The sequence below is a fragment of the Solanum pennellii genome, chromosome 1, assembly GCF_001406875.1.
Source record: "Solanum pennellii chromosome 1, SPENNV200".
NCBI classification, from domain to species: domain Eukaryota; kingdom Viridiplantae; phylum Streptophyta; class Magnoliopsida; order Solanales; family Solanaceae; genus Solanum; species Solanum pennellii.
In genome coordinates this window covers 90,773,445-90,798,141 of record NC_028637.1, presented here as the reverse complement: position 1 = coordinate 90,798,141, position 24,697 = coordinate 90,773,445, and the positions used below count along the sequence as shown (strand labels likewise).

Sequence of the window (24,697 nt, the reverse complement as noted above, 5' to 3'; positions counted from 1 at the left end):
TGAGCACATTAACATTTTGTTTAGATGATTGTTATATTACCGTATTATATTGTTTTGATGAATATAGAGTTCGTTCTATGTTTTTACATAATGTCACAAATACATAATTTGAATGATAAATCTATAAGAAAAAGTTAGAATACATGTAAAGCTATTATGAAAATATAGGGCAAAGGAAGAAATATTATTATCTGCCCATTTTTACTTGTCAAATTTTTATTTGGCACACCTATTAATAAAATATAGATTGTATAGTAAGTTTATAATTTACATCTATTAATTGATAGGATCTCAAATACCTTTATTCACTACATTTTTCAAATACATTACCTTAATGTTCATCAATTTAAGGTACAATGAGTTTTTAAAAAATTGTCCTTTCTTGATTTGTAAAAAATGACGTGTACAAAAAGAAAGGAAAAATTGGACAAGTAAAACGGATAGAGGGAATAAATAATAAATAAAGATAAAGGCGATCACATCAAGTCGATCGTTACATAAAATAGGTCTTTTCATCATTACCTAACAGCGAATTTAAACGATACGATATAATAGAATTTAAGTAATAATTTTTTTTAAAAAAACATTATATTTAAACTAACAATACAATAAAATAGATAACAACCGTCCTAACAAGGCGTAAGTATCGTATTTAGTTATAGATTTACTATTTTGGTATGCCTTAAATATGTCGAATTCACGAGTTATCTATGATTATTCCCATAAAAGAAACTTGAGTTTCTTTTTTCGCATTTGATCAACTTTATGATGGAATAACCAATTCATCTCTGCATAACTAATCTCTATTATTAATACATGCATAATTCTAACGACGGCCACCCTCAACTCCGCACAACAATGACAACCAATTTTCAGCAATCATCCCAAAATACTGTACAAAAGAAAGAAGAGAACAACTAGGAGCATAGTTCCAACCCCAAACAAGCCTTCTCCATCATATGTAACAGAACCAGTATTACTGTTTTCCCAATATGTAGCAGAAGAGAAATTTTGCACAGGAATGAATATTGACAACAAGTATACAACAAGTGTCAATGAGATGGGAAACAACAAAACTAGTATAAGAATGGTGGCACCTCCACCTATACTAGAAATTGTTGGCCAAACAATGAGCAAACTAAGAAACACAACAATCATTGAAGGAACCATAGGTGATGGCCCAATGTCCCCCATACTTTGGGCCAACACAATAAGTACTTTGTTTTGGTAAGTATGTGTTGATTGGAAAATAATATGAAATGTTCTGGCATGCAAACAGGAGAATATAAAGTACAACGATCATGGTCACATCACCTTATGCTTCCTTTTGGAAGATAATGTCTCTAGATGCCTTAGCACTGTCTTTGCATGTTGTGGTGGAAATAATTGAAATTCCTAAACCTATAATCAATAGTCTTGGATTTGAATCACGAGAACAAATAAACCCGAAAAATGAAGGATTTTCTCCTTTTGTTGGTCTTGTGCGGGGTAATCTAGAGTGGTTAAACTAGTAGATTTTGAATTCTAAAAGTTAGACTTGAAAAATACCCCCAAAGAATCATGAAAGTAGACTCAAAAGAAGGGTGATCAGTCAGCGGGAAAATCCATAGGGGTTGCCTAGTCAATTTGAAGTTTACCTTATACGCACAAATAACTCACCACAGAATGCTCACCCGAAGGGCAAAAGTAGTGGCAAAGATTCTGGCAGCTTTCCAAAAAGAAAAAAAAAAACTAATTTTCGATAGATTTCATATAAAACTTGCCAAGAAATTCTAATAATGACATGCAATGGCATTTTTCATGACCACCGTAACCAACTAAGAAAAGATTTACCAACATGAATATCAAGAAATAGAATATCAAACGGATTAAAACACCATCAAAAGAATGTGGTGCAGAGGATAGAACTGCTCCTCCCTTATTCAAAAGTCTCGAGTTCGAGACCTAAATATGAAAAGATCAAGGCTTCTCCCTTGATCAGAAATCTCGAGTTCGAGACCTAAATATAAAAAGACACTTGGTAGGGAGTATTTACCCCACCCCCCAAATGCCGCACTAGGCAGTGCTAATCCGGATTATTTGGACTCCAATACGAAATTCTAACATGATTTTTAACATCTAAAAGTTCAGAAGAATATTACTTCCAGGCATCTCATCTACTGGGTACACATCGAGATAGAACTCTGAAGCATATTATATCGGGAAACAGTAAACCCTAATATAAGTTTATCACAGTATATATTCTAGCATGCTGTTTACTAGCCTTCCTAATAAGGATAATAGGTTAACACCCTGCAGCTTGTTATAACAGTAAATAACAACATTTTATACATAAGATAAGACAAGAGATGAAGCTAATCGGCTAGATATATATTTCCTTCATTGCAGGCAACTCATTCAGTCGGATGGTATCGCATATTCTCCTCATAGAAATTTATCAACTGCCAAAAGAAACAAACACAATATTTCCATTAGGAGGAATCATTTAAGTAAAGCCGAAGGAAATACGTTCTATAACTGGAAACAGTAAACCCTAATATAAGTTTTTCACAGTATATAATGAGGAAAAGATTAAGTCTACTAGTTCAGATTTCCAGGCACTATCAATGTTGTACTTCTAAACCATTACAAAATTAGATCACAGCAAATATTTTGATTGCTATATCAGAATGAAGGTGTGGTGATTTTAAAACTAGATGCTAAAAGTTTCTAAATTTACGGAAACTGAGAAATGACTGTTATTTATCCATATGAAAAATGTAAAATCATTGCTACGGTGATGCAAAAACCAATAAGAGAGAAAAGAGAAATAGCTACCAGAAGTGGATTATTCATCTTCAGAAACTTATTATCCACCAGCACTAAATTTCCATCGGCCCTGTAGGCAACCACAAAGAAAAAGTCCGTAATGTGAACAAAAACTAATAAAAGAATCAGCAAAGCTGATTTGAACTGAAAATTTAGGAATAGATAAATCTAGAGATGTGCAAGAAAATTGTTCAAGCCACTGAGAGTATGAGCAAGCTGTGACCATGAACTTAACTGTCAAGTTCAAGCTCACTCCAAAAGAGAAACAAAAACAGAAGGAAGTTATCACACTGGTCATTGCAACTTATACACACATTACATCGGTTATAGAAAAACAAGTGACACAACTTCAAGAAAAAATAATCAAAGATAACTAAAGAAGTACCATTAAAAGTATGATGTAAGACCAACAGAATAACGACACTGAAAATTGATTTGAAAATCTGAGAACTTTTAGCTTATCCTGACCATAAAAAAAGTCTTTCAAAGATCTTGGTGGACAGGTTACCAAAACAAACATAGAGCAAAAGGGAATGCAGTATAAACACGGAGTGGGATGTTATATTAGATTTGGTATATTTCAATTTACTAAAAAAAAAATATTAGATCTGGTATTTATTATATGAAAACAATCAAATGTCGAAGCCAAACCTTTAAACATTAAAGATTGGCCTGAGATCCTAATAAATACCTTTGGATCCCCTTCTCTATTTGTAACGGTGCTTCCCGTGCAAATTATTGCGTACAACTCAACTATTTCACTGGTTACCTGAACCACCCACAAGTACAAGCATAAGGTAACTCTACCCACTACGGTTTAGGCAGATGGGAAGAAATCACACAGCTATTTTTTGTTTTTGTCCAAATCCGAACCTTGGTCTCCCCTGGTCATCATTGCAACGTCATCGATTGCTAGACCACACCCTTGGTTGTTGTACCTTTTGGGTGCTCAATGTACAACAAATATGGATTTCCCAACTTCATATCACATGTGTAATCCAATTGTGTAATCCAATTATTGGGTTTGATATGAACTTAAATACAAATTAATGAGTGTAAGAGAGGACTAAGCAAAATCAAGTGAAATGACCTAAACATCTAATTCAAAAACTTTAAGCCAATCGGTGGAGTGACTCAAGACACCTTTTAACTCATTTGAATATCCTTGACTCCTTGTATACCCAATGTGGGGCTTTGTTTAATAAATCAACTTCTGTGAAACTTAATACAACTGATCATGCTAACATATTAATTGTTAGAAAGTCGTAATCAGCTAATCTCAACAACTTGAAGATCAAAAAAGACTCAAGTTATTATTCTCTCTCCATTTGATAAGCTAAGTAAAAGGCTAAAATTTCAGCTCCTTTTTAAAAAAGAATCAAAAACTGCAATGTTCACGTAGAAGATGGAAGATATTTGTTCAACCAAAAACGTTCCATATAAAAGAAAAGAAAGAAAATGGAAAACCAAATAACATATATATTGAAAGACAAGAAAGGATTAGAAGACTATAAGCATCTCATAGAACACATCAAGAGAAAAATTCATAGTTGTTAATCATGATCATGAACCTTCTAGTTCACTCCCAGACAAACTGAATAGATGAAGGCATCAAGCATCACCAGTATAGAGAAAAAAAATGGATATTTCTCCTAAAACACATCAACTTGAGTACACTAATCATTTCAATTATTTTAAATTTTAGAGAGGTTTTACACGATGACACTGTTTCTGCTTGTTTTGAGTGGAGGAGAGGCATTGATTTTAGGCTGGAACAAGGCTGGCAGATGGGGGAGTAAGATTTGGCATATACTTGTGGTCGTTACCTCAGGCATTGTAATTGATGAGTTATAGAGTCTGTAGAGGGTGAGAACTCTTACATAATATGAGCAGGGCAAGACAAAGAAGACATTAAGAAACAAATTATCCTATTTAAATCCACTTGGTAGTTTGGTGCGGAGCTTTGAAATACAAATTGTCTTGTTTATTTATGATCACAACCTAGGAGAATGCATTGTTGATGCACATGAAGAAACGGAAGCAAAATAACCTGGAAATAGCTTTCAGGAGACTAATTCAAGACGGGAAATGTGATGATGTATTTTGCAAAGGGTTTACAAATATAACCAGTTTGTAAAAGAAGATTAAGTGTTACAAACCAGATCATCAATGAAAGCTTGGGTGAAATCATATTATCATCTAAAATTTGCTGGTGGGTACTCCTCTTAGATGAGATTTTTGTGATATATAGTTGGATGAAATTTCTTTTGAAGTTTGATGTGATCACACATTTATAGTGATAGTGTATTGATTTGATCATCAATGAAACTATTTTGACTTGTACAGAAATGAATAAAAAGTTTAGAGATTGCACATTCTGATTATCACACCACCACAGCAAACAATATTGACAAAATTAGCTAGCAAACATAGAAATAGAAATGTAGGTTTTAATTCACAAACCTCTTGGCAACAAAGGTCACTGAGACATCCAGCATATCATTGGAGAAAGAAGCTTTATAGCTTACAGGGTTGACAAGTTGTGTAATGGTATACCCATCTTTGGAATCATCAGCAACCAATTCATGATTATGACTTCCATCCTGCATAAAAGTAGCCAAAGGACCACCTGCTAAAGCATCTTGGGTATCATCCTTCACAGCTGAGGTAGTCTCCCGTTTAAATCTCCGAACACAACCAGATTTCCTCTTTTTAGCTCCAGTACATCGATCAGACTGATAAAATTCTGCACCATTAACCTTAGGAAATCCATTTGTGAGACCATTACCAGATATATCCACAGGGTTCCCATTAGTTGACGTTGCTCCTTTTAATTCACTCAGCTTCAAATTCAACTCATTTTGCTCTCTCAATCTCAAACCATTTCCATTCACCACTTCATCTACTTTGCTGTTCAATTCACTACCGTTACTGTCCACAAGATCTGTAGCCTTCAAAACATTCAAAGGGGGTGAAGGTGTAGGCTCCTCAATTATCCTAACCCTCACAGCTGGCACATTATATGTAGCAACAGGTGCAGAGAAACGCCGCTGCTGTTTTATCTTGGGGTGAGTCTGTGTAGCCCCAAACTTCCGCTTACGCCTTCGTAGTTTCCCTGACTTCAAGCTACAAAGTGAAAGGAAACAGATTCAGAAAGGTACCAAGATTAACAAGAGAACTATCCCCTATACACTAATCAGTATAAGGAACTTTAAAAAAAAGGATTATAAAGAGAAGAAACCTCTCTTCATATGCATCAATAATATCAGTACAGGACGACAGATTCGTCTCAGGTTCCCATGTATTTGCCGACTCCGGCCAGCCACGCCTGAACAAAGAAACACATAACGTCTATCACCTTCAACTTATTCTTCTTTTTTCATATGGTCAACTGGAAGCAGAAAAAATGGACTGGACAGTTATGAACATGAAGAGATACGAACTCATTCACTACAGTTCGAATGTCAGGTTCTTAGCCACTGAACTTTGCCTGTAGAAACTATCACCTACAAGCTACTAAAGGTGGTAACTTGGAACCAAAAACTACTATCTTCATCTTATATTACATGGCCCACATACTAAAAATGGTTGTTCCAATTTACTTGTCCAATTTATGAAATCAAGAGAAATTCATTACTTTCTCCATTCTTAAATGCTTGTCTATTACTCACTCTGTTCCTCGGCATACTTGTTAAAAATAGATAGTCCATAATACTTGTCACTTTAGAAAATGAAGACAAATTGACAAAATAATTGTTTGTTTGCACCTTTGCCGTTAGAAATATATATGGAGAGATATTAAAATGGTGCAAAAGAGAGAAAAATTAAATAGAGAAGTAATAAATAAGGATAATTACCCTCTATTTAATGTTTTTCTTAAGAAATGTGCAGAATAAAACATGACAAGTATTTAAGAACGGAAGGGGTATAGAACTATTATGCTGCAGCAGATTCATTCTGATCCCTCAGACCCGCTCTCTCTTTCTCTGGCTCCCTTACTTGAAAGCTTTTAGTTGATGTACTCAACCAAAGAGTATTTTCAGTGACCGACCTTGCTCAATTTGGCTCACACCTTCATGTTGCAACTCAGGCATTACTCATTCCTTAGTATTACTCCCTTTGTTGCTATATAAGTGGTGTTTTAGCTTTTAACTTTGTTTCAAAATAAGTGGTCTTTTAGGGTTTAAGAAGGTATCGATCTTATTCTTGCAAAATTACCCTTGTTTTAATACATGAGTTTTACACCATGAAAGAATCACTTCTTTCTTCAAGTTCTAATACATTCCTTCTTCAAGGCATTAGGGTAAGTTAGTAGAAACACTCCTTATTTACTAGGATTGAGTAATTTCTTACACCTTATTTGGATGGTTTTTACCCGTGAGTTTAAATACCATATATGTTTTGACTATTACTTAAATTCTATCGCATCGGATCATTTAAATTCTCATTGTTAGGTAATGAAGGAATGTCCCATGTTGTATAACAGCCGATTTGGTAGGATCGTGTGATACTTAATAATTTCTTCTCATTTTGTATTATTTAATAACCCTATTTTATTCTTTACCCTGCAACTTTTACAACAGCTTTACCCCCAAAATCAAATTTAGAGTTACAAAAACATCATTCAAATTTAAAGTTACAAAACATCAATAATAAAGTTAATTTAGTAAAGTACAACGGTTAATTAAAGCATTCTCAGGGTGGAATATGAAATGGAGGGATTACAACAAAAGCTAAATTTTTGTGTACTTACCATTTGATCAAATAGTAGACTTTACCCTTTAGTTTCCACAGCATTTCCAAGATCCCCAAATCCAGAAGCAAAATCAGCGAAATTAATGCCCAAAAATTCAGTAGAATTAATTAAAACAAAACCATCATCAGCTAGTAAAAATGTTAATTCAACCATTAAACAGATTTAAAAAAAAAAAAAAAAACTAACCTTTACAGTTCTCCTTCTCCTAACAGTTTCAATCTCGTAAAACCCTTCAGCAAGTTTTGGTTTTACCTTCTTAGCAACACCATCGCCATCTCCTTTTTCTACACGAACCACCTCAGGCGCTTCATCCTTCTCTTCTCCTTCTCCTTCTCCTTCTCCTTCTCCTTCTCCGGCCATCGGTTCCTCCTCGCATTTGCTGCCGGCATCTTCAGGATATCCATTCCTCTCTTGACGCTCAGCAGCTTCTCTGTCCAAATCCAACTTGCGGCTACTCCCCGCTCCGGCGGCTTCCGACTGAAGCCTTGAGCTTTTCCTTTTCCCTTCTTTCATTCTCTCTCTACACTTTCTCTCTCTAATACTTTTCTCTTTCGTTTTATTTATAGTCTCTTTTTTATCTTTCATTTTTTTCTTGGAATTGTCAATTTTTGTTTGTTGTGAGATAAGATAGTATGAACTGAGCTGTAAATATTTAGAAAAAATGACCAAAATAGTCTTTATGAGTAATATTTTGTTTAACCTATAATGAAAATGTTTATTTTGATCATTTACGATAAAATTAACAAATTTATAGAAATAATATTGTTAAGTTTAATTATACCCCACCTGACTAACAACATTCATTATTATTGTCTAACACTACTATCTTTATTTTCTCTAACAAAATTAATTACTATTTTCTCTTTGCTTAAAATAGGCATTTGTATTAGGTCAGTGGAGTAATATTTTAGGAAAGAAAAAATATAATTTTTTGTTTGAATAAATAGAGAAATTTTGCTAAATCTTGTGGAGTTCTTTCTTTCGAGCTAACAAAGTAGATAATAATAGTGAATTTATTGGTCAGATAGGGTTTATATTTAAATTTAATATTTTTTAAGATAAAAATTTATTAGATTTAGGATATATATCCAAAATGAAGTCTTTTTTGTTATACATTAAAGACCAAAATAAGTATATTTGTTATATGTTAAGGATCAAGTAAAATATATTAACGATCAAAATAAAGTACTATTCATATATTAAGAATCATTTTGGTCATTTTCTCTAAATAGTTATGTTTATTTATTTGATTTAATTTAGTTGAATTTCAAATATTAATTAAATTCGTACTTTGATTCATGAGAGTCAAATTTTATAATTTTGATTTAATAAAAAATATTACAAATTGTAATATTTTTATATAGTCTTTAAATATATAAATTCAAATTTTAAATACAATTAATCTAATTTGATTTAATTCTAAAGATTTATTAATAACATTGGTGAAGTAAGAATGAAGAGGTATTTTACATTTGTTTTTTAGTTATTTTCCTAATTAGTCATAATAGGTAGGGTCGTTTAAATCAAATTATAATTGATAAATTATTATAAAATTAATTTACTTAATAAGGTTATCAGTGTGGGATGCTAACACATTTTTTGTATACAACTATTAAGAATAGCTCGACCTTTTTTTAGAGCAACTTTCACATATAACAAACACCAAAATTTATATTTATATCCTATAACAAAGTTTGCATAATTGCGCTCCATAGCAAACATAAATATATATATAATTCGCTATACACATACAAAGTAATCAATTGTATAATTCGCTATACATATACAAAAGAAAATAGTTGTATACAAATCAATTGTATAATTTGTGTATGTATAAAACGAGAAAGATAAAAGAAAATTGGGCAGGAAAATATTTGTATTGTATAATTTCAAGTGTATAGGACGAAGATATATGTATTTGCAAGTGTATAGACAATTTTCTCTTACTTTATACAAACAGAAATACAATTTATACATATCGTTTCTGTTTGTATAAGCGATAGAGGCGAGGGTGGCGAGTGAGATCTAGGAGAGTGGCGAGCGAGATCTGAGAGAGGGGAACGAAAATATATGTATATATACAATTTTTTCTCGATTTATACAAATAGAAACACATTTTATACACTTGTGTTTGTATAAAAGTGAGAGGGAGCGAGGGAGAGAGGGAGAGAGGCGAGCGAGAGTTTAAGGGAGAGAGGTGACTGACAAACAATTTGCTACATGGTACAATTAAATTAAAGTGTGGTTATAATATTTAATTTAATTTATTAGTTTGCCATTATATACAATTTACACTTTTTTTTATCATAAATAAAATACATACTATCGATCCTAAAAGTTAAGCAGGGCACATTTAGAAAACTCACTATGGTAATTGAATTTGGAATAATTGGTGTAATTACATTATCTGATCTGTTTGGTTGGACATGTAAAAATCGAATCAGCAGGTAATTGAGTGTAATTGACAGGACGTAATTACACTCTCCAATTCACAAGGGAGACTATGAATTGTTGATTACTTTTAAATTTCATCTTTTTATTTTTGTTTTAACTTATTTCGTTTTATTGTTTTTTTTTATTATTATTTTGAATTATTATTCTATTCTTCATATTCTAATATTTTTCTAAAAATATATTTTATATGTTTTATATTTCATTTTCTTCTTATCCTCAACTTTTACTTCATGTGTTTTCTCGTTATTGACTCCATATTTTACATCATAAGCTACTTTTTTAAAAGAATTGATAAATTGTCTTTTTGTCAAATACTATATAATTTTATATTATTATATTTATAATATTAATCTTTTTGTCAAACATGAATTTATGATGTTTATAGCAAATAATGTACTTTTAATTATTACGATTAATTTAATTAAATTATACTAAATTGAAAAATATAAATCAAATATTTTTGTAGTATTAGTTAAGAACATATGTTTATTAATTGATATATTGTCAAGAGATAATATATATCTTAAATATTTAATTTAATATTATTTATAAAAGCCCTTATTTGTCTAATAAGAAATCTCAATTTTAAATAATTAATTGTAATTTTAAAAATTTAAAATAACCTAATGATTACACTTGTGCAATTAACCAGTACACTTGTAATTACACTATGACAATCAAACAGATCAACATAATTTATTTAATTGTGTATAAGATGATAATTACTACTCTAGTAATTACACCAAATTCAATTACATGATAGCTTTCCAAACATATCCATGGTGTCAAATTAATAAGTAGTTGTATATGTAGTATTTGTTAAACAAATGCTTATGTGCATGCACTCTCAAAATTTAGGTTTTTATGTTTTTCTTAATGTATGTGGTTTACAAGTACAACATTATCAGTTTAAGTAGAGTTGGAAATAATGTTTTGTTCTATGGAAGATTAATATATTGGTGAGTTAAATTGAAAGAAGAGAGCATGAAATGATTGAACTATATTATTCGATAACGAATCAATCGATATCTTATTAATTAGATAAGATACAAGTATATCTAAAAGTGATATATATGATAAATCAAATTATTAAGCATTATTATTGCTCAAATCGTTCAACAAATCACCTTAATAATATAAGCCTAATATTTTCTTAGAAAATGTTTAAATAAATGACTAACACATTATATTTGATGTTGGGTAAGTATAAATTAAAACTAGTGAGGAAAAAATTGTGTTGTACATGTGTTCAATATTTATTTATTAATTTAGTTATTTTTAAATTATGTTAGTTAAATAATTTTAATTTTTCTCTAAAGTAAGTTATATATTTTATGTGATTGTAATAGTTTCATTAGGTGTAAAATGAATATTTTGTGACTATTATTAATATTGATAAATTTTAAGTAGTATTGATTAAATGAGGTTAAATTTGATTTTTTTAAAAATTCAACATAAACACCTTTTCATAAATTTTTTTTGTCCAACTAATCAAATAAGAAAGAAAATTTCAAATTATCAACATCTTACATATGTTCTAATTAATTAGAAAAATTAAAGAATTTATATTTTTATTCCTGATGACCTTAATTCATTTTTCTAACTTGTGAACCTCTAAATTTATTCATGTTTTTTCTTGTAACTGTCACTTTGACAAAATATACTAACGATTGTATTGTATAATGATTCTTTACATCCAAGACCATCTAATTTTTTCTTTTATTCTTCAATGTTAGGTGCACTACTTTTTAATCAATTACTCTAAAACAACAATCATCTTCTCATCAATTTTCATGTAACACGAACAAATTTTTCTTTTCATCCCAAAACTTTTCTTCAGTCGAAATTGAAGATTTGGATGAATAATTATTACGAGCTCCATCATTGTGTCACCAACTAGACCTTCAACTTTATCAAGTATATCTATATCTATAATAATAGACACGAAATAGGCACTAAATCAGCGATAGGTATAATTTGGACTCCAGCTATAAACTCATGTTGTTGCAGTAGAACTTTCAAAAAGTTTGGTACATAGAATTCGAAAGATAAGGTGAAGTTCTTGACAAACATCAATACACTACAACATAGTTATTACTAATATAAAAAATTAATTGTAATGATTATGAAAACTTACTAGTTCAAAGAGAAAAAAATAGTGTTGGATAGAGAAAAGAAAGGAACAAAGTTTGTAGCGAGAACAAAGTCACACAAAGAGGAAAAATATGATAAATTGTTTTAAAGCGAATTAAATAGTCTGAATGGTAATAAAACTATCATACAGATCTAATTCCTTCAGATCTTTTCAAATCCATTAAGAGATTTTTTAAAAAAACAAACTATGACGCCCCATTTTAGATTAGAAGTCCACATCGGGAGAACACATAAGAGATGTTGGGTATACAAGTAAGCAATCATTTAATGACGCATTTAAAGTCGTATAGAGCTAGGTCCGAAAAGCGGACAATATCACTACCGGTCTGGGCCGTTACAAGTGGTATCAGAGCAACTCATGTTTCAGCCTTGTCGATGTGGGCCAGAGTTCAACTGACTTTAGGCAAATCTCGGTAAGGAGGTTTAAACTTCAGTGCTGAGTATAGTAAAATCTCATATTGTGTAGCAAACCTCATCGATGACGCTGTGTCCATAGAGGGGGGTGTATGTGACGCCCCAACTTAAGATTAGAAGTCCGATTGACAAAACACAAGAGAGATATTAGCTACATAAGTAAGAAAGTTTTGCCAACTAATGACACATTTTAAAGTTGTGCGGGCCTACGATCAAAGCGGACAATATCACTAGCGGATTAAACCGTTAAAAAAATAAACGGACTTAATAGACCGAATAAAAATGATTAAAATTCAAATCTAAAAATCAAACACACTTAGTAGGTTGAATCTGAATGAGAACACCTAATGTGAGAAGGTCATTGAAATGTCTTTACTTGAAGTGTTTTTCTTCATTAACGGTCAATGTTTCACTCAAAAGAGTTACATAAATTATCCAAATATCCGTGATAGATGCAATTAAGGGTGATATTTTAAATATGTGTTTGATGTAATATAAATATGATGAAAAGATGGGGCCAAAACACGCCTAATTTGGCTAGTTAAGCACCCTAATAAGTAATTAATTTCAATTTTATCCTCATCGAATCTAGTAAAAATAAATACAATAAACATAGTTTAACATAAATTTTTTAATTAATAAATTTACTTCATTTTTATAGTTTACATACCTTGTAAATTATGCCATATATATTTTAACGTCTTCTAAATTTTCATTAATGCATAATGTATAGCAATCCTATTTAGGATATCAACATTTATAAAGTTTTCTGAACTTCGACTTTTTTAAATTCCTTCGTGAATTTTGTGCTTGTCAATGGTACGAATATAAGATCTGATATTTAATGCTCAATCAATTTATATTGTAGTTTAAATTTCTTAGATTCCGTATGATTACCAAGATATCTTAGCATGTAATATTGCATTATACACGAAGTGATACGATGTCAGCTAAGTTCAAATTAAAAAACACACATATATATTATGCCTAAAAGAAGAAAATAACTCAATGCATAAAACATAGGATTTACGTAAGGTCCAAAGAAAAGCCACACCTTAAGGGGTGGGTGTGATGTGGACAATGGCTACACTAATGCTCCACGACTTCGAACCCATGACGTATAAGACAGACAACTTTATCATTGCTCTCAGGCTACTATTCAAAGAAAGGTAGAAATGTTCGTATAAAATTTTTTAATCTTTCCAAAATTAAACCTACAACAATAAATTACAATATCTGATTATTTGAGCCAAAATTTTGTATTATGCACAACATATTTGCAGAGTTCTGAAGAATAAGAACACTTAAAAGAACCAAAGCTTATCTAAGCCTCAATTTTTTCTAACAACAAAGACTCAACGACTAGAAGGTCAAATCTACTTTCATGATGTATATATAGTAGAGACTTTAAGCATTTATATATTGCTGCAAAAACTTTGTTCTTTTCTTGTTCTTCAACTTACGGAATGCACAAGACTCTATTTGGCGAATTCTCTCCCGGCTAACGCCCATTAACTCACCAATTTCTTGTAATGTCTTCATCCTGCCATCCTCTAGTCCAAATCGCCATCTAACGACCTGCTTCTCCCTTGGATTTAAGGTGTCTAATACCTTCTCCAGGTCCTGTCTCATGAACTGCTTGGTCAGTATTTCTTCTGATGTTTCCGCGTCAGGGTCTGCAAGCACTTCCTGAGAACCCAAAAGAAAGGGATCAATGAACACAACTGTAAAAATAATGAAGTGTCTAGCTAGACTTTTGCACGACAAGACACAAAGCTGACACCCTAAACAGGAAGAGGAGAGATGTTTTAAGGACGAACCGAAGGTTTGAGACTTTCATTGAACCCAACTTTCTGGTCAAGTGATCTTGGAGCTTTAGGAGTTAACATCACAGCAGCGAGTCTCTTCATTGACAACCCTGTTGCTTCTGCTACTTCTGCATCGTTAGGATGTCTACCATTTTCAGTCAACAATTGCTTTCTTGCTTCCTTAACTCTATAAGTAGCCTCGACCATGTGAAACTGTGAACATAAAAATCAAAAGGTAAAAAAATGGAACAACAACAAGAGTATAGACATGCTCTCTTTTTAAATAGTGCAGGATCAACAATATTTAAAGAAAAATGTCCTTGCAAAGTTGGATCACGTACTGGCAACCTAATCGTCCTGGACTGATCAGAGAGAGATTTCCTAACAGCCTGCTTAATCCACCAGTGAGCATAAGTTGAGAACTTAAAACCCTTGGTGGCATCAAATTTTTCAGCTCCTCTTACAAGGCCCCGACATCCTTCCTGCACATAAATTTCCAAAAATGAGGATATATCAGCAGATAATATTTCAGATGATCCCTTAATAGAACTAGAGTCTTGACCAGAATAAAAGTAGAGTCTTGAGATGGCATATAATTGCACCATAAATACCTGAACCAAATCTTGAAGATTCATCCCTACTCCTTGATAATTTTTGGCAATAGAAATAACGAGCCTCACGTTGCTCTTAATCATTTTATCTTTACAAAGAATGCCATAGTTCAAACGCTTTCTTAGGGTCATCTGGTCAACTCCGGCAGCAGCAGCCCATTGGGTAAAAGTGGGCTGACCTCCGCAACGCTCTGTAAGCTCCACCTGAAGTCTTTCCAACTTCAACAGGTCCTGTAGCATTTGGAAACTGATAAATGGTCTAAAATTGAACAGAAAATGATATAGACGATTTGCAAGGAAAGTAGAAAGCAAACTCCTCAGCAAAATATAGTACATATATGATATTTGAAGCCATAGCATTCTATTCATTGCAGACTATATGGTTCATCCTCAATGCTTTTATCAATTAATGGACACACACAAATTTTGGCTACGTGAAAAATATCCTTGAAAAGGATCAGTAAAGGATTATTCCATATTAACTCAAAAGCCAATCCAAGAATGAACACACATAGAAGATCAATAAGAGAGAAGATTCACAAACTATCCAGGAAACTCAAGGTACTTAATCTTGATTTTTTCATAAGAAAGAGAAGACCCAGCTTCTTAGATTCAGATTTTAGATCCAAGAACGTCGAGCCTTGAGGAAAATAATGAAAGGTGAGTGAAGTGAGATAAAAGGTGAGCACATTACATCTGTTTGGAGCTAAAAACTTTCACCTATCAAGTAAAAAAATATAAAACAAATGAAACTTTGCTTTTTTTTTTCTTCAATAATTTGATCAACCAACATGTACTTAGTATTCTATTACTAAGACCAAAAGGAGGGAAGAGGAAGAAGAAAAAAGAAGTCCACTAATTGTCAAAAGCAAGGCAGATAAAAGAATTTAAGAGAAGAAGCCATTACATGTATTGAAATCCATTCAAGCCAGAATATGTATATTAAACACATGAAAGAGTATTGATGTGGTAAAAGAAAGAGGAAGAGGCAAATTCTTAAAAGGAAAAAGAACAAAAATTATGGGGTCATATACTTAGAAAAAGCTAAAGCACACCTGTATTCCTCTCGATAACTCCTGCTCTTCAGATGCAGTCAGTAGCCTCGAACTACATGTAGTTCCTCTCAAGTAACGCAATGGATCTGAGTAATCAACATCTTGTACTGAAGCACGCTTCTTTCGACTGGTAGAACCAGACTTCACAGACACAACATTGGCTGCAGCCCTCTCTACTGCTTTAGCTCTTCTGGCCTTCCGCTCAGTTTGACGATTTGATTTTACAGCTATGACATTCGACAGCTGTGACTGAAGAATTTCCAGTTCTTCATGTGATGGCTCCAAGTCATCAGAATCTGTAAGTGTGTCCCGGAATAAACTACTTCCAGTCCACTTCATCTCACTTCCATTTAATTCCGCACAAACACCAACTCCCCTTGTCTCACCAGGTTGAGCCAGATGAACACTCTCAAATGGAGCAGTCCTAGCTTCTGATAGAGTACCTCTGCCAACATTATCGGAGTCCTTTAAATTATTATAGCCGACCAGCATTACAGCATCTTGTGCACCCTTCAATGCAGCCTTTGCTAAAGCAACTGCTTCAGCGGCTGCAGCAGCTACAATAGCTTCCTCACTAGCAAGAGAATCTTCAGGTTTAGTGTTCGCCTGCAAACATGAAAAGTCAACTGTTATACTTGTAACAACATTTTCATGGCCGAACAAGGTTTACAATTTACATCAATTAACGGGATTAGAGGGCAATTGAATCAAAATAGGAGACTGAAATTTGGCAAAATGGCACTAAGGTAAATAATAAATTAGGGAATATTGACCAAGATAACTAAAGCAAAGGAAAATCTTTTCACCGTTGTTTTTCATATTCAACGTCAACCGACTGTCAGAAAACGACCTATTGAAGTTCAAAACTACTTTTACTTCGTATTTTGAAAATGCAAGTACATCTGAACTTTGAAAACAGATACCTAGAACAACATGTGAACTTATTTCATATTTTCATTATAGATTGAAGACCTCAGGTCCTGTCAGTTTCTCAAACTTAATTTTTCCATATTTATTTAAATTCTAACCTCTGCAGGTGGACCAACTGCTCCAGTGTATGTCCATGGCCTATCTGGGGCAACTGAATCTGGGTTGGCCTCAAAAGATGGCAACTTTAGCTTCTGTATATCAGGTACTGTGGTTGTGGCAGCTGATGTTGATTTCCATGATCTCTCTGCTGCGACTGAATTTGAGAGGATTTCAATAGATGGTAACTGTAGTTTCTCAATGCCAAGCACAGTAGATGTTGCTGTTGATGTTACTGCAGATGTAGTGGATAGAATGCATTGTGTCCTCAAATGAATATTGTCTCTACTTTTTGCTGCATTTCAGCCAAGGATACAGTAAGAACAACAGAAGTCTATGTCTATTAGATGAATCATTAAAAACTTCCACTAATAACTGAAGAAACCCACAAGATTCTATTGAGAAGTTTAACTATTTAGTTCAAGGATGATTCCTGCTTCTAGGTCTGCATAGGAGTAAAATCAGGAAAAGGCAAACTTGCAAGAGTACCCAGAAGTTGATCATGCAAAGTTAAAGTCGTATGAGGAAAGCCACAATTGTACTAGAGCAAGAGCATCAGATCATAAATCCAAGTTTACAAATGCATATCAGGAATTTCAAAAGAAATACTGAGGGCAAAGCCGATAACTTCCTTAAAGTACAAGACCGACTTTTCTACTTTAGGCCAGGCTTTCTTGGAAAACAATATGTTAGTTAGTGATTTAACTTCCCATTACTGATTCTTGCTCTCTTCCATTCAGGGTGTGTTTGTGACCGAGCATCCACTCATTTGCACGTAATTTCTCTAGTTTTGAGTAGTGGATGATTTCATCACTGTCTGAGAATCTAGTTTTCGGGGCATAATTTGTATAGTCATCCTTACCAAACATCATATTTCCGTTCTAAGTAATGGAAACCGCAACATGACGAACTTAAAACAACGACATTAAGTACATGACAAACGCAGCACCTTTGTAGGAAGCTGCCAAATTTTTCTTATCCATTATGCTATAACAAACAGGCCATCAAAATACTAATTGCTAAGAAAACCACAATAACTGAAGGACCTTTTCTCTGAAATGTTTTACAAATTCAAGTAGGAAAATCACCCTCAGATTCCAAGTAACAATTGAAGTCTTTGACCTAATAATTAATATAATAATATTATAATACAATGACCTACCCTATTAATGACCTTGCTTTATTTCAGAGAAAATGGAGACAGTGCATACAATTAGAACCACTTCCTAATCCATTTCTCTCCTCCGTTGAAATACCAAGATCTTATTCCTCAATTTTATTACTACTGTTGTTTCTTTTACTTTGGTTATCTTTAATACTTTTGCTATCAATATTTATTTTTTAAACCTATTCTGAGAAACACTTATCTTGAGCCGAGGGTCTATGGAAAACAACCTATCTACCAAACCAAAGGTAGGGGGGTAAGGCCTGTGTACACAACAGCTATGTTGCTCGTACTCTCCGAAAATGTTGCTGCACACGTGTTGGATCCTCCAAAAATGCACTACCTTTGGAGGATCCAACATGCACCCGCCGGCATTTTCGAAGAGTCCGACCAACATAGCACCACACCCTCCCCAGACTCCTCTTATCACACCGAATATATTATTGTCGTTCTATTGAAACATCAAGATCCATTTCCCACTTTAAGCATTTGCAATTTCATATAGAATACAGATTTTTATCCATACTATTTACACTTTCTCTTTTTGCGAAAATTGATCTTATCTTTAACAAACATTGCTCAACTCCAATTATGAAACTAGCAATTTATGAATCATGAGCAGAGATTAAAATGCAAAAGACAGAATTAAACTAAAATGGACACACAAAGTTCACACATCACATTCCACATTACCACTAATCAAGAACAAAACTTTCCCAATTCTCCCATCTCAATTGACAACATAATTCTCAAGAAAATAGAGATAGACAGACTTACAAAGCTGGATAGTGGTCTGCTGTTGAGTTTTAGCGCAAATGACAAAAGCATCCGGCAAGCTCAGGAACTGTGGCAATAAGTAAGACATCTTCTTTCTACTCTAAATTCATATACAAGCATATGGGGTCTCATAAAATAGACACTAATTTACACACCATATTCTCAAAGATTAATCAGTCAATAAAGCAGCAAACTTTTCACCATCAGTGAGTTATAATCTTGAAAAATGGGGTTAAAATTAAAACCCAGAAAATGTATTGAAAGAGAAGAAGAGTGTAGCAGCAGAGATTGAAGAAGAAAATGGAGAAAGAGAAGAGATGTGTTTGTTGGAAAATGATAAATAGAAGGATAAGAGAACTTAGCCTCTGGATTCTTGAACAGGAGAAAGGGACAACGAAGCCGATATTATTATTTTTAAATTAAAAATTAAAAAAAAAATAATCCTGTTTTATCTGGGCTTTCTTGTCGGCCCTTTATTCTTAGACCATTAACACAATAAGCCCATTTAACTAGTTCCATAAAGCTGAATTCAGAGGCTTAACATATCTCATGCAAGTGTATATACACATAATATAAAATAAGGAAACACCAGTTTAGGAACTAATTACTTAGATGTATTTTAATTTATAATATTACGAATATTAATAGATTTTGATCCTTTCATATACATGTATCTCGAGATGTATGAGTTAAAATTAGGTGTAATTTGTTCTAGATAGACTTTATCCAAATGAATTTGCATGTATCTGAGATATATAAACAAATCTTGCTTGCCTCCCTCTCATCTGACTCCTCTTCCTCCCTATCGCTCATGTCCTTCCTATATTAGTATATCTAGTAGTAAAAATATATTAGTGATAAAATACGTAATTATATAAAAGTATCGATGAGAATTAGTATATATAGTATTAATGTAAGTAAATAAGGTAGTTTTCCCTATATCTTAAGAAAATAAAGGCTTATGTCTCGACCGTCTCAATTTATGTGCATTATTTAACTAGACACAAAGTTTAAAAAGAAAGAAAGACTTTAGAAATTTGTTGTCAAAACAAACTTTAGATATTTATATGGTTGTAAATCATCTTATTAAGGTAAAAGAAAATTTGTAAAGTTAAATTATTTCTAAATATAAAAAAGTGACATTTTTTTAAAAGACGGACTAAAAATTAAAATGTGTCATATGAACTGGGACATAGGAAAAAGTATAATTGGTTCTACCCTGAAGATAGGTCTATTTCCTTGGTAGCAATTAGCATGTATTGTCAAAATGTGACGTAATGTAGCTTAGTAGTCAATAAAGTTGTGAATATCTTGGTAAATGAATAAACATATTACTCTTATCTAAGGGGTTATTTGGTTGAGAACAAGTTATCACGGATAACTAACCCACACTCCAAGACTATCTGCAGAATCTTCTTGATTTGTGTGTATTAGTTGCAACTTGCATTTAACAAGTACGGTTACTTCACCTGACGATGTAGGTAGATACGTATTCATACTATACTTGTTGCACTTTTTGTCAGATATCGATATTTGTGGTAGTTGTGTTCGTGAGCAGGTGTAGATTTCAGCTTGAGCTGCCACACTAGATTTACATATCAGGAGTTATAAAACTAGAGCTGCATGTCTTATGAGTTTGCACTCTCACATTCCTTTTTGGTCCTGTGGATTATGTGTTCTTAAAGAGCATAAAATGCTTTTATATTGCTCATTCTAGTTATTTTCACTTGCTGGTTTAGTGCTATCTATTGTGATCTAAAGGTTTAGGATTCCAAGAAGTTCAAGCTAGAAAATAAGTGAGATGCTCCTTTTCCAGCTTTGTTACTATTTTTACTTGTATTACAGTACAAGTATCTGCCATTGGATCATACAAACCGCGCTAAAACCTGGAATATGACAGTCCTTAAATCCTATTCCTGATTAAGAATGACTGAATGAGAGACAAAACAATGAGCATAAGGGATCTCATGATACTCATGTGGAAGATTTCATTAATTGGCTCAGATGTGACATTTTTATGAACAATGTTCTCCATTTGCCACAAAGAAAAAGGCAAATTTGCCCAATATTTACCATGGAACTACACAGTCGCTCTTCCTCAGATCTTGCTAACGAGGAATGCTTTCACCAGGCTGTCCTTTTAACTATACAGTCAGACAAGCAGGTGTTGGATCCATTGTTCGACAACAGCAGGAGAACCATACCATGGTCTTGTAGCATCATCAGAACCAACAGGTGAATGGTAAACTCCTTCCAGAGTGACATTAAGTGCGCCTTTCAGATGGGCTGAAACTTCTGGTACAACTCCATCACCCCAGACATCTGCCTGGCCACAAACCTGGTAAAGTTTCAGAAGAAAGAGTAGTTAGGTAACGATTATTTGCTCATGGATAACTTCATGTAAACAAAATAAAGATTGGTATTTTGAGCATCATTGCACTCAAGAGCTCTTATGTATAAACCTGCTTGTAGCCTTGACCAACGAAACGTGTACCAAAAGTGGAGCCTGTTTCAGTCTCTGCATTTGTGTTGCTTACAGCAGCAACCTCTGACATTGGCTGTTCAGCACCATCCATGACTTCAGAGCTGTATGTTGAACTTGAATCAAAGAAACGCGACCCTTGAATATACCTAGACAAGTGAAATCAATTCGGTTTTACTCAGCAAGGATTTAAGGTAAGAAATAATTTCTAATCCAGCAAAGGATGCTTTTTTCTCATCTGCCTAAACCTTAATAGGCACAGACTAGATAGTTTTAGTTTGGACTGAATTATTAACAACCTCGTTAAGTAAATCTTAGGTCTGTATGTTAAATACTCAAATTTAACGGATCAAGCAGGAAGCAATTCCTCAAGCAAGTCAGTACTTATTCCCACAGTTGTTTGGTGTTTCATTGTTCTTAGTCAAAATGCATGCACAACTATATAGGAACAATGTCAGATAGTTCATTTCCATAATCAGACAGTTGAGTAGCTTCAACAATCCCTTTCACTATCATTGAGCATTGAACGAACTAAATGAAATGATGTGTCATTGCAGTGAAAACAGCCTTCACAAGAAGCACTAGAAATCAAGCACATGAATAAAACACCAAAATTTTGATAATTACCTCCCTGCTATACATACATATCTAAGTTCTGGAGAATAGACAGCTTTTGCGCAATTCTTTTCAACATAATACAGCAGGCCTCTTGTTTGATCAATTACTCCTGGCAAGCCTTTAGGTGGTGGCCTAATGAAACCAAATATAAGTGTTAGGCTTATACAAATCAATCACCATAAGAAATGCCACCTATTAGATGTGTAGTATAAATAGTTGCATAAAGAATAGCTATACAATAGATGAATAAATCTATACATACAGGTGGGGGGTTCCTAGAGTCAGTAACAAGGAAATGTCTGAGGAGCCGAATTCCTGCAAATAGACACGTGCGAGCCACCCTCCAGCTGAATGCCCAATAAGAGATAAAGTTCCACTCCCACCTACAACAAATGTGGCCTGATTATGGGACTGCAACATATCCTGTTGAGTAAAGAGGACTGTGTAGGTCAATCAAGATTGAAGGTCATATTTATAACATTTATAAAAGAAATCACCAATATTTTATTGTAGCTATCGGAAGTGCTAAGACAACACACTGCAATCCTAGGAAGATGAAGTAAAGAAAAAGAAGGATGTGGCAATCTGGTTAACCACAATCAAATAGTATATGTTTTGGGACTTGCAGCTACCTAGCATGAGTAGATACTAGATAGGACAGAGAATAGTGCATTGTGTTCAATTCCAGAGCAAATTTGCGCAAGTAAAAGACTCCAAACATGAATTTTGGTCAGGTCATAATCAAGTGGGAGAACATTAGATATTGGATCCATATAGATGCAAGAAGACTCACATCTACAAAAATAAAGGGGAGTAAATGACGAAGACTAAAGAAATATTTGGTCCAAATTATGATCAAGTAGGAGAATACTTCTATCTAGACAAACTGGACTGCCAGAGTACATATCATGTTTAGCCATGATGTGTTAAGAGATGTACTGTATACTACATAAATAAAATAACAAGACCATAATCGGTCTACAAGAAAGACTAAGTTTTGAACATTAATTGCAGTTAGACAGTCAAATGACTTACTGTGACCATATCCCCATGTTATTTAGACTGTGTGAAAATGAGTAGCCTAACAGCGGGGACTACAAGGAATTAAAGATTTGTTTGGACTATAACTACAATTTACATGATGATAGGAACACTTTGCAAACAAGAAGGCCTGTCAAGGCATTTAGGACCAGAAAGGAAAGTGCAGGCATGTGAAAATAGATAAGGAGAAGTACAGAAAGAAAGTAAGAACCAGCAGAAACTTGTGTGTGTTTTCTTATGCGTGACAGAGAGAGAGCAACGGTGAAACATATTAAAAGAAAATTCTGGGATCAATAGTAGTGAAAGTAAACTTATTGGAGAACCTTGAGCCAATTCTTTTGCTTCACTGACGGCTTCATCAATTCTTTTGAGGTACCTGGCCAAATTTTTTAATTAATGTACAAGCATATAGCTTGATAGCTGCTAAGCACAAAAATTTGTAACATTGTTACCAGTCAAGCACTGGTCGAGGCTGGAGAGTGCCACGCCAATAATTTGTGTCCAACAAACCAGCAGCATTCCTCAGCCAATCAATTCTTGAAACTTTTGCTATTGCTGTTGGCACTCCATAGCCTTTCAGTATAAGAGCCAGCTTCTCATAGTCATTTGTATTGTTCCCTAAACCCTGCAGAAATTTAAATGATAAACTCAATTAGTATCCATTACCACAAAAATCAATGTATCCCTCTATCTATAGTTCATAAGTCACAAATGACACCACAGAAGTAGCGATGAAATTCCAGACCCCGCCACCCCTCCTAAAAACGCCCACAAGGCGAACTCCATAGCAAAACTTGCACCAAGTAACTTAACCTGAAGAATTACTACATCAACTCTGTCTTTTAAGTTATTTGCGTACACCTCAAAAATGACATCTAATATAAGCTCTAGTCAAAACTCAAAAGAGTACAGTTGTCCAAACAACTTTTTATCTCTCATCTTTGATGCCTCACTTATTTGATACTCCACTAATTGGAAAAGCAAGGATGAATTAAAAAAAAGATATAATTTTCGAAACAAATTCAGTTTGCCAAAACGACTACTATTTAGGACGGAAGTATAATATCATAAATTTATTGGTTTGGTGCAAAGACAAAGACTTTTATTGGAAAGTACATTAAAAAACCAATCTTTACTCAAAAGTTGGAGTTCCTGTAACAATGGAACTCAACTTTTCAAGAAACTGGATAGGAGCAACAACATTGAAATTCGCGGGGAGGAAATGAACATGTAGACAAAAGGGGTGAGAATACGAATGAAGAATGAAATGCAAACCGGAAGAATAACAGCAGGACGAATGGCGGTTGCAGTAGTTGTTGTCAAGGAAGATTCAGCTTGACAAGAAATGGCAGAGCAGCAACTGAATTTGTTTGGTGATGAAATGGTGGTGCATGGTGACAACCATGCTACTACATTCATAGTCATTTCCCTCACTTTCCTTCTCCATCCCACAAACTTTTTAACTAACTATTCTATTTTATTTGTGGAGCTCATATTTCCACGACTATTTTTTGCTTTGTCTGTCATA

General features: G+C 33.5%; 3 protein-coding genes across 4 annotated transcripts; all 3 read right to left on the bottom strand.

Moving 5' to 3' along the window:
- Positions 1-2,170: 2,170 nt before the first annotated feature.
- On the bottom strand, positions 2,171-8,142 carry LOC107007973 (chromo domain protein LHP1). 2 transcript variants are annotated; one of them, XM_015206838.2, is made up of 6 exons: positions 7,751-8,142; positions 7,562-7,587; positions 6,050-6,136; positions 5,272-5,934; positions 2,818-2,878; positions 2,171-2,441 (listed from the first exon to the last, which is right to left on the bottom strand). In XM_015206838.2, exons 1-6 carry the CDS (start codon positions 8,075-8,077, stop codon positions 2,394-2,396), a joined length of 1,212 nt encoding a protein of 403 aa, XP_015062324.1. In that variant the 5' UTR covers positions 8,078-8,142; the 3' UTR covers positions 2,171-2,393. The 2 variants fall into 2 exon arrangements, with proteins under 2 accessions (XP_015062324.1, XP_027770646.1); XM_027914845.1 differs by lacking the exon at positions 6,050-6,136 and having other exon boundaries at positions 7,751-8,116.
- Positions 8,143-13,762: 5,620 nt separating this feature from the next.
- Positions 13,763-19,405, bottom strand: LOC107007105 (RNA polymerase sigma factor sigB). The gene is made up of 7 exons (XM_015205580.2): positions 19,029-19,405; positions 17,089-17,381; positions 16,061-16,666; positions 15,006-15,236; positions 14,736-14,876; positions 14,407-14,607; positions 13,763-14,275 (listed from the first exon to the last, which is right to left on the bottom strand). The coding sequence occupies exons 1-7, from the start codon at positions 19,114-19,116 to the stop codon at positions 13,994-13,996; spliced, it is 1,842 nt and encodes a 613-aa protein (XP_015061066.1). The 5' UTR covers positions 19,117-19,405; the 3' UTR covers positions 13,763-13,993.
- Positions 19,406-20,978: 1,573 nt separating this feature from the next.
- LOC107007848 lies at positions 20,979-24,690 on the bottom strand. The gene is made up of 7 exons (XM_015206656.2): positions 24,445-24,690; positions 23,622-23,794; positions 23,493-23,545; positions 22,391-22,511; positions 22,138-22,260; positions 21,491-21,659; positions 20,979-21,366 (listed from the first exon to the last, which is right to left on the bottom strand). Exons 1-7 carry the CDS (start codon positions 24,592-24,594, stop codon positions 21,181-21,183), a joined length of 975 nt encoding a protein of 324 aa, XP_015062142.1. The 5' UTR covers positions 24,595-24,690; the 3' UTR covers positions 20,979-21,180.
- Positions 24,691-24,697: the final 7 nt, after the last annotated feature.